The sequence below is a fragment of the Tinamus guttatus genome, unplaced genomic scaffold, assembly GCF_059628265.1.
Source record: "Tinamus guttatus ecotype Peru unplaced genomic scaffold, ASM5962826v1 Tinamus_guttatus_pri_ptg000355l, whole genome shotgun sequence".
NCBI lineage: Eukaryota > Metazoa > Chordata > Aves > Tinamiformes > Tinamidae > Tinamus > Tinamus guttatus.
Window position 1 is genome coordinate 927,464 of NW_028288889.1, and position 13,157 is coordinate 940,620.

Consider the following 13,157-nt stretch of genomic DNA (forward strand, 5'->3'; position numbering starts at 1 on the left):
TCTAGCTGTGGGGAATGTCTGAGCCTCTCCGTGTTACTGGGGAGTAGCGAAAACATCGCCTGCCTTAGGTGTGAGCAGGTGGATGACCTGCTCAGCCTGGTGGTGGAGCTGAAGGAGGAGGTAGAAAGGCTGAGGGCCATCAGGGAATGTGAAAGAGAAATAGACTGGTGGAGCTGTGTTCTGCAGTCTTCCCAGGAAAGCCACTCTGAGAACCCCCCAATTCAGTCTGTAAATCCAGTACCCTCTTGCCCTAGGGCAGAGGGGGCAGAATTAACAGTATCGAGGGATGATCAACAATGGAAACAGGTCCCTACTCGAGGTGGCAGGAGAACCCTTCCACGGCCCACCTCGCCTCTACCAGCGACCGCTTCCAACAGGTACAAGGCCCTGGAACTTGGGGATCAGATAGATGAGATCATGATCCAAGGCCCATCTAGGGGGCTGTCTACAGACAGGCAGTCAGGTCCATGCCCTGAGCCTGCCCCCCATAAGGAGAAAAGGAGCACCCGGAAGAAGCGGCGGGTGATCATCGGGGGTGACTCCCTGCTACAGGGCACGGAGGCACCGATAGGTAGACTGGACCCCTTATCCAGAGAGGTCTGCTGCTTGTCAGGGGCTTGAATAAAGGATGTTACAGAGAGGCTCCCAAGGCTTGTTCAGGAGTCTGACTATTACCCCCTGGTACTGTTTCACATGGGCACAAATGATGCCACGGGGAAACTGACGGATATCAAGCAAGATTTCAGAGCCTTGGGGATGGACATCAAAGGTATGGGAGCCCAGGTAGTGTTCTCTTCTATCCTGTCAACGAGGGGAATGTATTCAAGGAGGAGAAGGCAGATTTGGCAGATTAACAGGGTTTTGGCTTCTATGACCATGGGACTCTGTCTGATGACCACCAGCTAGTGGGGAATGATGGGAACCATCTCAGCAAGAGGGGCACATGTCTCTTTGCCAAAAGGCTGGCCAACCTGGTTAGGAGGGCTTTAAACTAGATGAGAAGGGGGAAGGGGAGTGTCACACAGACATGGCGATCAGTACCACACAGCCAATGTCAGATGGCTTCCAGCAGGAGTATGGCAGTGAGGAAGTGAGGATAGGATATGATTATAGAGGGTCCTCTTTCACCCCTCCTGGGGAACCTGCAGGCTCAATTACTTCCCTGAAATGTCTGTACACCAATGCGCGAAGCATGGGGAATAAGCAGGATGAACTGGAGGTCTGTGTGGTCCCAGTGTCATGATCTCATTGGAATCACAGAGACATGGTAGGATAGCTCACATGACTGGAGCGCTGCCATGGAAGGCTATGTGCTCTTTAGGAAGGACAGGCTGGGAAGGCGAGGTGGTAGAGTTGCTCTTTATGTGAGAGAGCAACTGGAATGCATGGAGCTCAACCTGGGAGTAGATGATGAGCAAGTTTAGCTTGTGGGTAAGGATTAGAGGGCAGACTAATGTGGGAGACACTGTGGTGGGTGTCTGCTACAGGCCACCTGACCAGGATGAGGAAGTGGATGAGGCCTTCTATAGTCAGCTGGATGTTGCCTTTCGGTCACAGGCTGAGAGAGGACCCCCTCTCTCCCCCTCCCCCCCCCCCCCAGTCAATTGGCAAAACATGCACACACATACAAAAGCCAGAACCTTTGATCAAACTTCATGCTTAAGTTCAGTAGCTGAACATTAATATTCCATAGTATTCCAGAAATCCAGGTAGATGTGCTGATTAAAAAAAAAAAAAAAGGGGGGGGCATTTCAATAAAGCTATTTCTTTAGTAGGTTATTTCTTGTTTTTCAGGTCATTGCAAGTGTGTTAAGGAACTTGTCCTGGCGAGCAGATGTAAATAGTAAAAAGACTCTACGTGAAGTTGGAAGTGTGAAAGCGTTAATGGAATGTGCTTTAGAAGTTAAAAAGGTATCATATTTAAGTGATTATTTGATAAGTTTGGTATTAATTATACACAAAATACAGATATTATCCTTTTTGAAATAAGCAGTTGGTGTACTATTTGAGGTGTTTTCATGTAGTTTCCTTTCAAGAGGAGAATTGCTTTGCGTTACCTGGCCAGCAGCTGATTACAACGTAGCAATGACAGCTGGGAACCAGCAATGTTTCTTGGATTTTATTTATGAGGGTTAATAGCTTTCACTGTTCAGTTTCACAAGCTGTGCTGTTCTAATGACACATTCCAAGAGCATTTTTTATAATTCGCCATTTAATAAAACCATCTTCTAATTTTGTGAATAAATAAACTTCCATTTCTGCCATCCTGTAGATGTATATAGGATTATATATAGGATATATAGGATTATATTCTGTCCGAGAGTTTCTTGCCTGCTAATCTACAGACCCTTTTTACTGTTATGGCAATTGAGCAGTATTGTGGCTCAAACTTTCTGGCAAGCAATAAAAAAATTCATAAATGATGGAAGGAGAGATAAGCAAACAGGAGTAGTTCTGTGTGCAGTGCTGCCTGCCTCTAGTTTCCTCTAGCAGCATAGAAAACAGAAACTGAAACCTACTTGATTCATATTTTTGAGGAAAACTAGAGAAATAGAGTGGCATATACAGGAAAACAGAAAGCCAAATATCAGTATGCAATGTGTAGAGATTTCATGATAAACAAAAATTTAATTCTGTAGTTAGCTGGAAAGAAGCCAAATTCTATAGCTTTTGTTGTTTGCAAGCCTAGGACAGAATCAATGAAACAGTTTGTTTCTCCTAGCTGTATTTTCAGGCTGTGTGCAGGCTCGGCAGGAATTATTGCTTTTGTTTATTCTTGGTTCACATTTTTAAAGCTATCTTTGCTAGAAAAACAAGTTTGTTAAAATCTCATAGAACTGACTTACATATTGCTGAGGGCCTATGATCAATAGTTGGAAAATCTCTAATTCTGTCATTGTATTATTTTCCTAGGAATCCACCTTAAAAAGTGTTTTGAGTGCCTTGTGGAATTTGTCAGCACACTGCACTGAGAACAAAGCTGATATATGTGCTGTTGATGGTGCTCTCTCATTTTTAGTTGGCATACTGACATACCGAACCCAAACAAACACTTTAGCCATCATTGAAAGTGGAGGAGGAATATTAAGAAATGTTTCTAGCTTAATTGCTACTAATGAGGACCACAGGTGAATATACTTACTTGTTTTCTGAAAATCTGTAGTAATACCAAAAGTATATTTACTGGACAGTTTGTATGATTGAGTTCTAATATAAATGCATGTATTGAGTATAGCAATTAATGATTAAATTTTTAAATAGATTTGATAAGGTAAGTATTCCATTTAGATAACAGGGCTATGTAAAAGGATTAATGTATTTGCTGCTTGCTAAATGCTGAATTGTACAAAAATCTTTTCCTGGAAAGAGAAATTCATTAGTTGTATTAGCCATAGGAAACTACCTGGAATTGTTTCATGTGGAGAGCATTGTGTGGGAGCAACTTGTTCATATCCATAGCAGAATTTGATTTGCCTTCAGATTAAAATTGAGGAAAATTAAGGTATATTTGCCCAGGAAAGCATATTTTACCTTTACTAAGGATTAAACTTGCTTATAGCATAATAAGCTTTTGGTTTGTTTTGTCCTTTTAAGTGCTACTTCCTAATTCTTGTTTTCAATTGCTCAACACCAGGGAAATCTTGAGAGAGAGCAGCTGCTTACAAACCTTGTTACAGCACCTGAAGTCACACAGTTTGACCATAGTCAGTAATGCATGTGGGACACTGTGGAATCTTTCTGCCCGAAATGCAAAAGATCAGGAGGCACTGTGGGACATGGGAGCAGTAAGCATGCTCAAAAATCTCATTCACTCAAAACACAAAATGATAGCAATGGGTAGTGCTGCAGCTCTAAGAAACCTGATGGCAAATAGGCCAGCAAAATATAAGGATGCCAATATTACGTCTCCAGGATCAAGCTTACCATCTCTTCATGTTCGAAAACAAAAGGCACTGGAAGCAGAATTAGATGCTCAGCATTTATCAGAGACTTTTGACAACATTGATAATTTAAGCCCAAAAGCTTCTCACCCTAATAAGCAGAGACATAAGCAAAATATATATAGCGAATATGTCTTGGACTCCAGTCGGTATGATGATGGGATTTGCAGATCAGAGAGTTTTAATACCGGTAATGTGACTGTACTTTCGCCATATTTAAATACTACAGTATTGCCTGGCTCTTCTTCCTCCAGTAGGGGAAATACAGAAAGTTCTCGATCTGAGAAAGATAAAAGTCTTGATAGGGATTGTGAAATGTGTTTAAATAGCTATCATCCAGCTACAGAGAATACTGGGAACTCTTCTAAGAGAATAGGAATGCAAATTTCTACTGCTGCATCTCAGATTGCTAAAGTTATGGAAGAAGTAACAAGCATGCATATTCCACAAGAAGACAGAAGTTTTGGTTCCACTTCTGAAATGCACTGTTTGACAGAAGACAGAAATGTCCCAAGAACAGCCACCGCCCATACTCACACAAATATGTATTTTCCTAAATCTGAAAATTCCAACAGGACATGTCCTGTGCCTTACACAAAAATGGAATACAAGAGAGCTTCAAATGATAGCTTAAATAGTGTTAGTAGTAGTGATGGCTATGGTAAAAGAGGCCAAATAAAACCTTCCATTGAATCATACTCAGAAGATGATGAAAGTAAATTTTGTAGTTATGGTCAATATCCAGCTGACTTGGCGCATAAGATACACAGTGCAAATCATATGGATGACAATGATGGAGAGCTGGACACTCTTATTAATTACAGTCTTAAATATTCAGATGAACAGTTAAATTCTGGAAGGCAGAGTCCCTCTCAGAATGAAAGATGGGCAAGGCCTAAGCACATAATAGATGATGAAATAAAACAAAACGAACAAAGGCAGTCAAGGAGCCAAAATGCAACTTACCCTGTATATGCTGAAAGCGGAGATGATAAACACATGAAATATCAGTCACCTTTTGGACAACAAGAGTGTGTTTCTCCTTTTAGATCAAGAGGATCCAATGGTTCAGATCAGAACAGAGTAGGCTCAACTCTTGGAATGAATCAGAAAGTCAGTCAGTCCTTGTGCCAGGTTGATGATTATGATGATGATAAGCCAACAAACTACAGTGAACACTATTCTGAGGAGGAACAACACGAAGAGGGAGAAGGCAGGCCAACCAATTATAGCATAAAGTACAATGAAGAACATCATGTAGATCAACCTATTGATTATAGTCTAAAATATTCAACAGAAGTTCCTCCATCTTCTCAGAAGCCATCTTTTACTTTATCTAAGAGTTCATCAGTGCAAAGCACTAGAACTGACCATATTTCCTCAAGTAGTGGGAACACATCAGCCCCTTCAGCTAGTTCAAAGAGACAGAATCAGCTTCACCCAAGTTCTGCACAGAGCAGAGGCAATCATGTTCAAAAGACTGCATCCTGTAAGACTCCCTCTATTAATCAGGAAACTATACAAACTTACTGTGTGGAAGATACACCAATATGTTTTTCAAGATGTAGCTCTCTGTCATCTCTGTCATCAGCTGAAGATGAAATGGGGCGTGATCAATCCACCCATGTGACAGATGCTAATAACACACTACAGATAGCAGAACTAAAAGAGAACAGTGGCACTTTGTCTACAGAAGGTGCAGTAAGTGAAGTTGTGTCAACATCACAACACATTAGAACAAAATCCAGCAGACCTCAGACTTCTAATTTATCTCCTTCTGATTCCTCTAGACATAAGGTTGTTGAATTTTCTTCAGGTGCCAAATCTCCCTTAAAGAGTGGTACACAGACTCCTAAAAGTCCACCAGAACATTATGTGCAGGAGACTCCACTCATGTTCAGCAGATGTACTTCTGTAAGTTCTCTGGATAGTTTTGAAAGCCATTCAATTGCTAGTTCGGTTCAAAGTGAGCCATGCAGTGGAATGGTAAGTGGTATTATAAGTCCCAGTGATCTTCCAGACAGCCCTGGGCAAACAATGCCTCCAAGCAGAAGTAAAACTCCACCCCCTGCTCAAGGAACTCAAGTAAAGAGAGAAGCAGCTAAAGGTAAAGTACCTAATGCAGAAAAGAGAGAACCTGGTCCTAGACAGGCAGCCGTGAATGCAGCTGTTCAAAGAGTTCAGGTGTTGCCAGATGCTGATACATTATTACATTTTGCCACAGAAAGTACACCAGATAGATTCTCTTGTTCTTCTAGCCTAAGTGCTCTGAGTCTTGATGAACCATTTATACAGAAAGATGTAGAGTTAAGAATAATGCCTCCCGTACATGAAAATGAACATGGAAACAAAGCAGAACCTGAACAGCTGGATGATGCAAAGGATAACCAAGAGAAGAAAGCAGAGAAGCCCACTGAAGCAGAAAAAGACATTTTGGATGATTCTGATGATGATGATATTGAAATACTGGAAGAATGTATTATTTCTGCAATGCCAACAAAATCTTCACATAAAACAAAAAAGCTTTCTCAAGCGTCTGCTTCAAAAATACCTCCTCCCATAGCTAGGAAGCCAAGCCAGCTGCCAATTTACAAACTTTTGCCTTCACAAAGCAGACTGCAGTCCCAGAAGCACGTGAGTTTTACACCTGGAGATGATATGCCACGGATATATTGTGTTGAGGGCACACCAATAAATTTTTCAACAGCTACATCTCTGAGTGATCTCACAATAGAATCACCACCAAATGAGTTGGCTCATGTAGACAATGTGGGTACCAGGACAGACACAGGGGAATTTGAAAACAGAGATACTATTCCTACAGAAGGCAGAAGTACAGATGATTCTCAGAGAGCAAAAAGCTCAACTGTAACTGCCCTAGGACTGGATGATGACAAAACAGAAGAGGGTGATATTCTTGCTGAATGTATTAACTCAGCTATGCCAAAAGGAAAAAGTCACAAACCTTTCAGAGTGAAGAAGATAATGAATCAAATTCAACAAGCATCTTCATCTCTAAGTAACAAAAAACAATTAGAAGGTGAGAAAAAGAAGCCAACATCACCAGTAAAGCCTGCTCCCCAAAATAACGAATACAGAGCACGTATAAGAAAAAACACAGAGCCTAAAAGCAACATTAATAAAGGAAGAAGATATTCAGAAAACAGAGATGCAAAGAAACATCTTAAAAATAATTCAAGAGATTTTAATGACAAACTTCCAAATAATGAAGAGCGGATAAGAGGAAGCTTTGCGTTTGATTCCCCTCATCATTACACGCCTATTGAAGGAACTCCGTATTGTTTTTCACGGAATGATTCCCTAAGTTCTTTAGATTTTGATGATGATGATGTTGACCTTTCAAGGGAAAAAGCAGAATTAAGAAAAGGAAAAGAAGCAAAGGAAACAGAAACCAAAGACTGCACTAATGCCAAGCAGTCTTCAAATCAGCAACCAAGTAATAGGACACGAGTCTGTCAAAAACACCCACCAGGCAGAAGCCAGCCTAAAACTTTCTCTCAGTCAACTAAAGATATTCCAGACAGAGGAGCAGCTACAGATGAGAAAATGCAGAGTTTTGCTATCGAAAACACACCTGTTTGTTTTTCTCGTAATTCATCTCTTAGTTCCCTCAGTGATATTGATCAAGAAAACAACAACAAAGAAAGCAAACCTGTAAAACGAAATGAGGCTCCTGATTCACAGATAGAATCAAGCAGACCTCAGACTTTTGGTTATGCACCTAAGTTGTTTCACGTTGAAGATACACCTGTGTGTTTCTCTAGAAACAGCTCCCTGAGTTCTCTTAGCATTGACTCGGAAGATGATCTTTTGCAAGAATGCATTAGTTCTGCTATGCCTAAAAAGAAAAAGCCTTCAAGAGTAAAGAGTGAAAGTGAAAAATATAATTCCAGAAATATGGGTGGTATACTGGCAGAAGATTTAACACTGGATTTGAGAGATATGCAGAGGCCACATTTGGAACATGGTTTCTCACCTGATTCAGAGAACTTTGACTGGAAAGCTATACAAGAAGGTGCAAATTCTATAGTTAGTAGCTTGCATCAAGCTGCCGCCGCTGCATCACTGTCTAGACAAGCCTCATCAGACTCTGATTCTATCCTTTCATTAAAATCTGGTATTTCTCTAGGGTCGCCATTTCGTCTTACCCCAGACCAAGAAGAAAAGCCTTTTACTAGTAATAAAGGACCAAGAATTCTTAAGCCAAGGGAGAAGAGCACTTTGGAGTCTAAAAAAGTAGAATCTGAAAATAAGGGAATCAAAGGAGGGAAAAAAGTATATAAAAGTATAATTATAGGAAAAGCTTGCTCCACTTCAGAAGTTTCAAGCCAGCTAAAGCAACCACAGCAAACAAATATGCCTTCAATTTCACGTGGTAGAACAATGATTCATATTCCAGGAGTTCGAAATAGTTCCTCGAGTACTAGTCCTGTTTCCAAGAAAGGTCCTCCACTGAAAAACACAAACTCTAAGAGTCCCAGTGAAGGCCATAGTTGCACTAGTTCTCCAAGAGGAGTCAAATCATCAGTGAAGCCTGAGCCAGCTCCTGTAACTAGGCAACCTTCTCAACAGGGTGGATCAAGTAAAGGCCCTTCTAGATCAGGATCTAGAGACTCCACTCCTTCCAGACTTCAACAGCAGCCATTAAGCAGGCCTCTGCAATCTCCAGGTCGAAACTCAATTTCCCCAGGAAGAAACGGTATAAGTCCTTCCAACAAACTGTCTCAGTTGCCAAGGACGTCATCTCCTAGTACAGTTTCAACTAAATCTTCAAGTTCAGGAAGGATGTCATGTACATCACCAGGCAGGCAGATGAGCCAGCAAAGCCTTACAAAGCAAACCGCCTTACCTAAGAGTAACAGTGGCATTCTCAGAAGTGAGTCTGCTTCAAAAGGATTAAACCAGATTCTCAGTAGTGGTGGATCCAACAAAAAGACTGAGCTAGCCAGAATGTCATCCACAAAATCTAGCGGAAGCGAATCTGACAGATCTGAGAGACCTGTTCTGGTTCGTCAGTCAACTTTTATTAAAGAAGCTCCGAGTCCAACTCTAAGAGGCAAATTAGAAGAGTCTACTTCATTTGAATCTCTGTCCCCTTCCAGGCCAGATTCTCCCACTAGATCCCAAATGCAGATGCCAGTTTTAAGTCCATCTCTTCCTGATATGTCTTTATCCGCTCATTCAACTGCCCAGACTAGCAGTTGGAGAAAATTAACCCCAAATCTGAGCCCTTCTGTAGAATATGATGGAAGGCCAGTAAAACATCATGATATAGCTCGTTCTCATTCTGAGAGTCCATCTAGATTGCCAATCAATAGATCAGGAACGTGGAAGCGTGAGCATAGTAAGCACTCCTCATCACTTCCTCGTGTTAGCACTTGGCGAAGAACTGGAAGTTCTTCCTCGATTCTGTCAGCTTCTTCTGAATCCAGTGAAAAGGCAAAAAGTGAAGATGAAAAGCAACACAGAAGTTCTATTTCTGGACCCAAGCAAAGTAAAGAAAGTCAAGCACCAGCAAAAGGTACTTGGAGAAAAATAAAAGAAAGTGAAATTTCTCAAATAATGAATGATCCTCAGCATTCTTCCTCAGGTGAAACAAATGGCTCTGATTCCAAAACACTAATTTATCAGATGACACCAGCTGTCTCTCAGACAGAGGATGTGTGGGTGAGGATAGAAGACTGCCCAATTAATAATCCTCGATCTGGAAGGTTCCCAACTGGAAATACTCCCTGTGTTATTGACAGTGTTTCTGAGAAAGGGGACGTGAATGGTAAAGGTTCTAAAGAGAAACAAGAGAAACAAAAAACAGGGAATGGAAATGTTCCTGCTATTGGTTTAGAAAGTCATCTGAACTCATCTATTCAAATAGACAGTCCAGACAAGAAAGGAAATGAAGCAAAACCTGTGCAGAATAATGCTGTACCTTTACCAGAAAATGCTGAAAGTACTGTTAGTGAGCGTACACCATTCAGCTCCAGCAGCTCCAGCAAACACAGCTCCCCCAGTGGTGCTGTTGCAGCAAGAGTGACTCCTTTTAACTACAATCCAAGCCCCAGGAAAAGTAATGCTGACAACAGTTCTGCTCGGCCATCACAAATACCAACGCCAGTAAACGACAGCACAAAGAAACGTGACTCGAAGACAGAAAATGCAGACTCCAGCGAAACTCAGAGCCCCAAACGCCATTCAGGCTCTTACCTGGTGACTTCTGTTTAAAAACATTAAAATAATAATAATAATAATAAATGATGTGTTATTTACAGCAGCTATTGAGAAAAAAATTGTTTCACATGAAACTTTAAAAGACTGGGGATTGGTTTTATTTGTTGTTTTTATTTTTTGTAAATAGGTTTGATTCTTGTTAGAGGGTCCTTGTTCTGGAAGCCATATTTGATAGTATGCTTTGTCTGACTGGTAATATTTTGGATGGATACCTGATTGACAGTTTGGAGTAAAATTGCTAACACAATTATATTTGTACAGTATGTTTAGCATGTATTTAATAAGTAACCCATCCTGTAATTCTTTAAATATTGCTTGTCTTGAAATCATGAACATTGCAGTTAAAACCATATGACTGGATCATCCCTATCAATCATTTGTAGATTACAGACTGACTAAACTACATCAGGGAAGAATTGGTATTATTTATGCAAAAAAATAAAAAACCTCTAGTTTTAGTATTTGTGAGTCCATCTAACCCAATAATTAATCATGTGGCTGTGAAATTCACAGTGATATGGTTTCTGCGGAACAAGCTTTCCTAGCCTGCTTTTCTGCATGAATGGAACTGATGGTTCATTTTCTGAAGTAATGATTAACATTTCTGTGGTCACATAATGTGCATAGATAGCTATGGTGTAACAATTTACACTTTTTGTGCTCTGCAACAAAAGAAACCGTGTAACCGTAAAACCTTGAACAAAATTATTTTATCTGAGCTAGACTTTATCTTAAAGTAAGTAGGGATTTTTTTTGTTATGCTGTAACTTGTTGTATATTCTGGTATTTGAGGTGAAATGGCTGCTCTTTTATTAATGAGACGGGGGTGATATCTCAATAGAGACTAAAATGAACATTTCAGAATAAATTATTACTATATGTAAATTGTGTGTGTTACTTCTGCATTACGTAAAAAGACACTTTTATTTTGAGATGTCACCTTATAACGTCTTGTATTATGCACTTGCACTTAAGAATTTTGCACCTCCACTATTCACCCTTCTTTATCACTGACAATGGCTGTTGTAGGATGCTTATAACAGTTGCAGGATCGGGCCCTAGGTCTTCTGTACTATAGTTGTAATTGAGACGGTTTCACACATCTCAGGTGCAGAACAAGGCTAAAGGCAGGGTAATTCCAGAAGCCAAGCAGTATAATTGCTTTCATAATTGCAAGCCTGAAACAATATTTTATGTATAAAAATATTTATAAATCAAAAGATTTTTTTTAAATTAGGAGAAATAATGTAGAATGTGAAATAGTGACTATAAGATGAAATTTTAATTCTATTTGAAATCTTCATGCATTTTTTATTTTTTAATAATTGAGGAAAAATATTGCAAAAATCACATGATAAGAAATTTGTTATTATAGTAGAACAATTTTATGCACAAACCAGGATATTTGCTGCCTCAACCCTTTTGATGTGAATATGGTTTGTGCTTAAAGAATCCTGAAAAGAGAAATCTGTGCTTAAAATATATATGTGGTATGATTTTAGATGAGATTTGGTTTAAACTAGAAAAACTTATGAAATAATATAATATTAACCATTGTGTGTATGATTGAACAAACCATGATATAGCATTTGTTTGTTGTGTATCTATCTCAACTATTCTAAAGTTAGCATTCTAAATAACTGGTATTTAGGATTCAAAATGCTCTGATTTCAGGATTCCCTGAAGTAGAGTAATTTTAATTTTACGGTAGCTTTAACAGAGTTGTAGTGTGTATCACATCTGTACTTCATTTGACATTGAAATTAATCTATTATTTTTTCTTAAATTCTGCATATGAATGCACTTTTTATGAACAGAAACTATTAACAGAAGTCAACTAAAATTGAATTAAAAGCCAATACCAAAATATCATTTTGGAAGAAGTGGATCTTATTTCTTCATCTATACTTTGTTTTCCTTCAAATTTACTTATAGAAGTGCTATATTTTTTAGCAGCTGGTGAATCTGTTAACAAGCAGTATTCCTCATTTAATATATTTGCATATAGTAGTCATCACAAAAAACATTAATATGAATATTGTTGTCCTTTTACAGATGAAGAATAGAGATGGAGAAAGATTGTGATTTGTTCAAAGTCAGGACTTCCTATTGGAGTAGAATATAGAACTTCATCCCCGTGTTTAAAATGCAAGACTTTCATATAAATTATGTGATACTTTTGCATTGGGCTTTTAACTGTTACTGTGTAGATATACTGTGTAATCCAGTATGATCAGCTTGGCATCTGCATCCTGATAGGTGTTTTAATTTGAATTAAATCCAAATAAAGACATTTTGATTACAGAAAATAAGAGGAGGTAAAATAATAAATAACTGTATGTGTATTCATGCACTAAAATATCTTTGAACATTGCAATGGCCTCTCTAGATAGTCTTGGAGGTATTGCATGATCACTATAATTGGAAAGTTTCTCTTAATATCCTTATAACTAGCCTATATTTGTAGCAAAAAAAAAAGATATAAGATAAACTTCTCAACTGTAAGAGTAGTGAAACACTAAAATATACTTCCAATGGGAGATGTTAACGTTCCATTATAAAAGTTTTAAGAAGAGGTTTAGCGAACATCTCTTAGGGATGGGCTTTAGCGTATTTCATACTGCTTTTGCGCAGAGAGATGGGCTTAGGTGACCTATAGAAATCCTTTCCAGACCTACATTATTTTTTTCTGATTCACAGAAAAAGCAGAGTTGCTGAATGCCTTCTTTGCTTCGGTGTTTACCAAGGGCAGCCCTTTAGAGCCCTAGGGACAAGAGAAGATGCCTGGAGAGAGGAAGACTCGCCCTGGGTAGAGGAAGATTGGGTCAGAGAGCACCTAAGGAAAATCGATGCCCACAAATCCATGGGCCCTGATGGGATGCACCCCAGAGTGCTGCGTGAGCTGGCAGATGTCATAGCTAAGCCGCTCTCCATCATCTTTGAAAGATCCTGGAGAATGAGGGAGGTGCC

General features: G+C 39.5%; 1 protein-coding gene across 1 annotated transcript in view; it reads left to right on the forward strand.

The window, feature by feature from the left end:
- The window catches only part of LOC104580236 (adenomatous polyposis coli protein), a 76,239-nt gene extending 65,741 nt beyond the window's left edge, over nt 1-10,498 (forward strand). Inside the window, exons 14-16 of the mRNA XM_088529896.1 lie at nt 1,795-1,911; nt 2,914-3,128; nt 3,635-10,498. Of these exons, the coding sequence (XP_088386022.1) occupies nt 1,795-1,911; nt 2,914-3,128; nt 3,635-10,181 (6,879 nt within the window). The 3' untranslated portion in view covers nt 10,182-10,498. The remainder of the gene's footprint in view (nt 1-1,794; nt 1,912-2,913; nt 3,129-3,634) is intronic.
- Nucleotides 10,499-13,157: the final 2,659 nt, after the last annotated feature.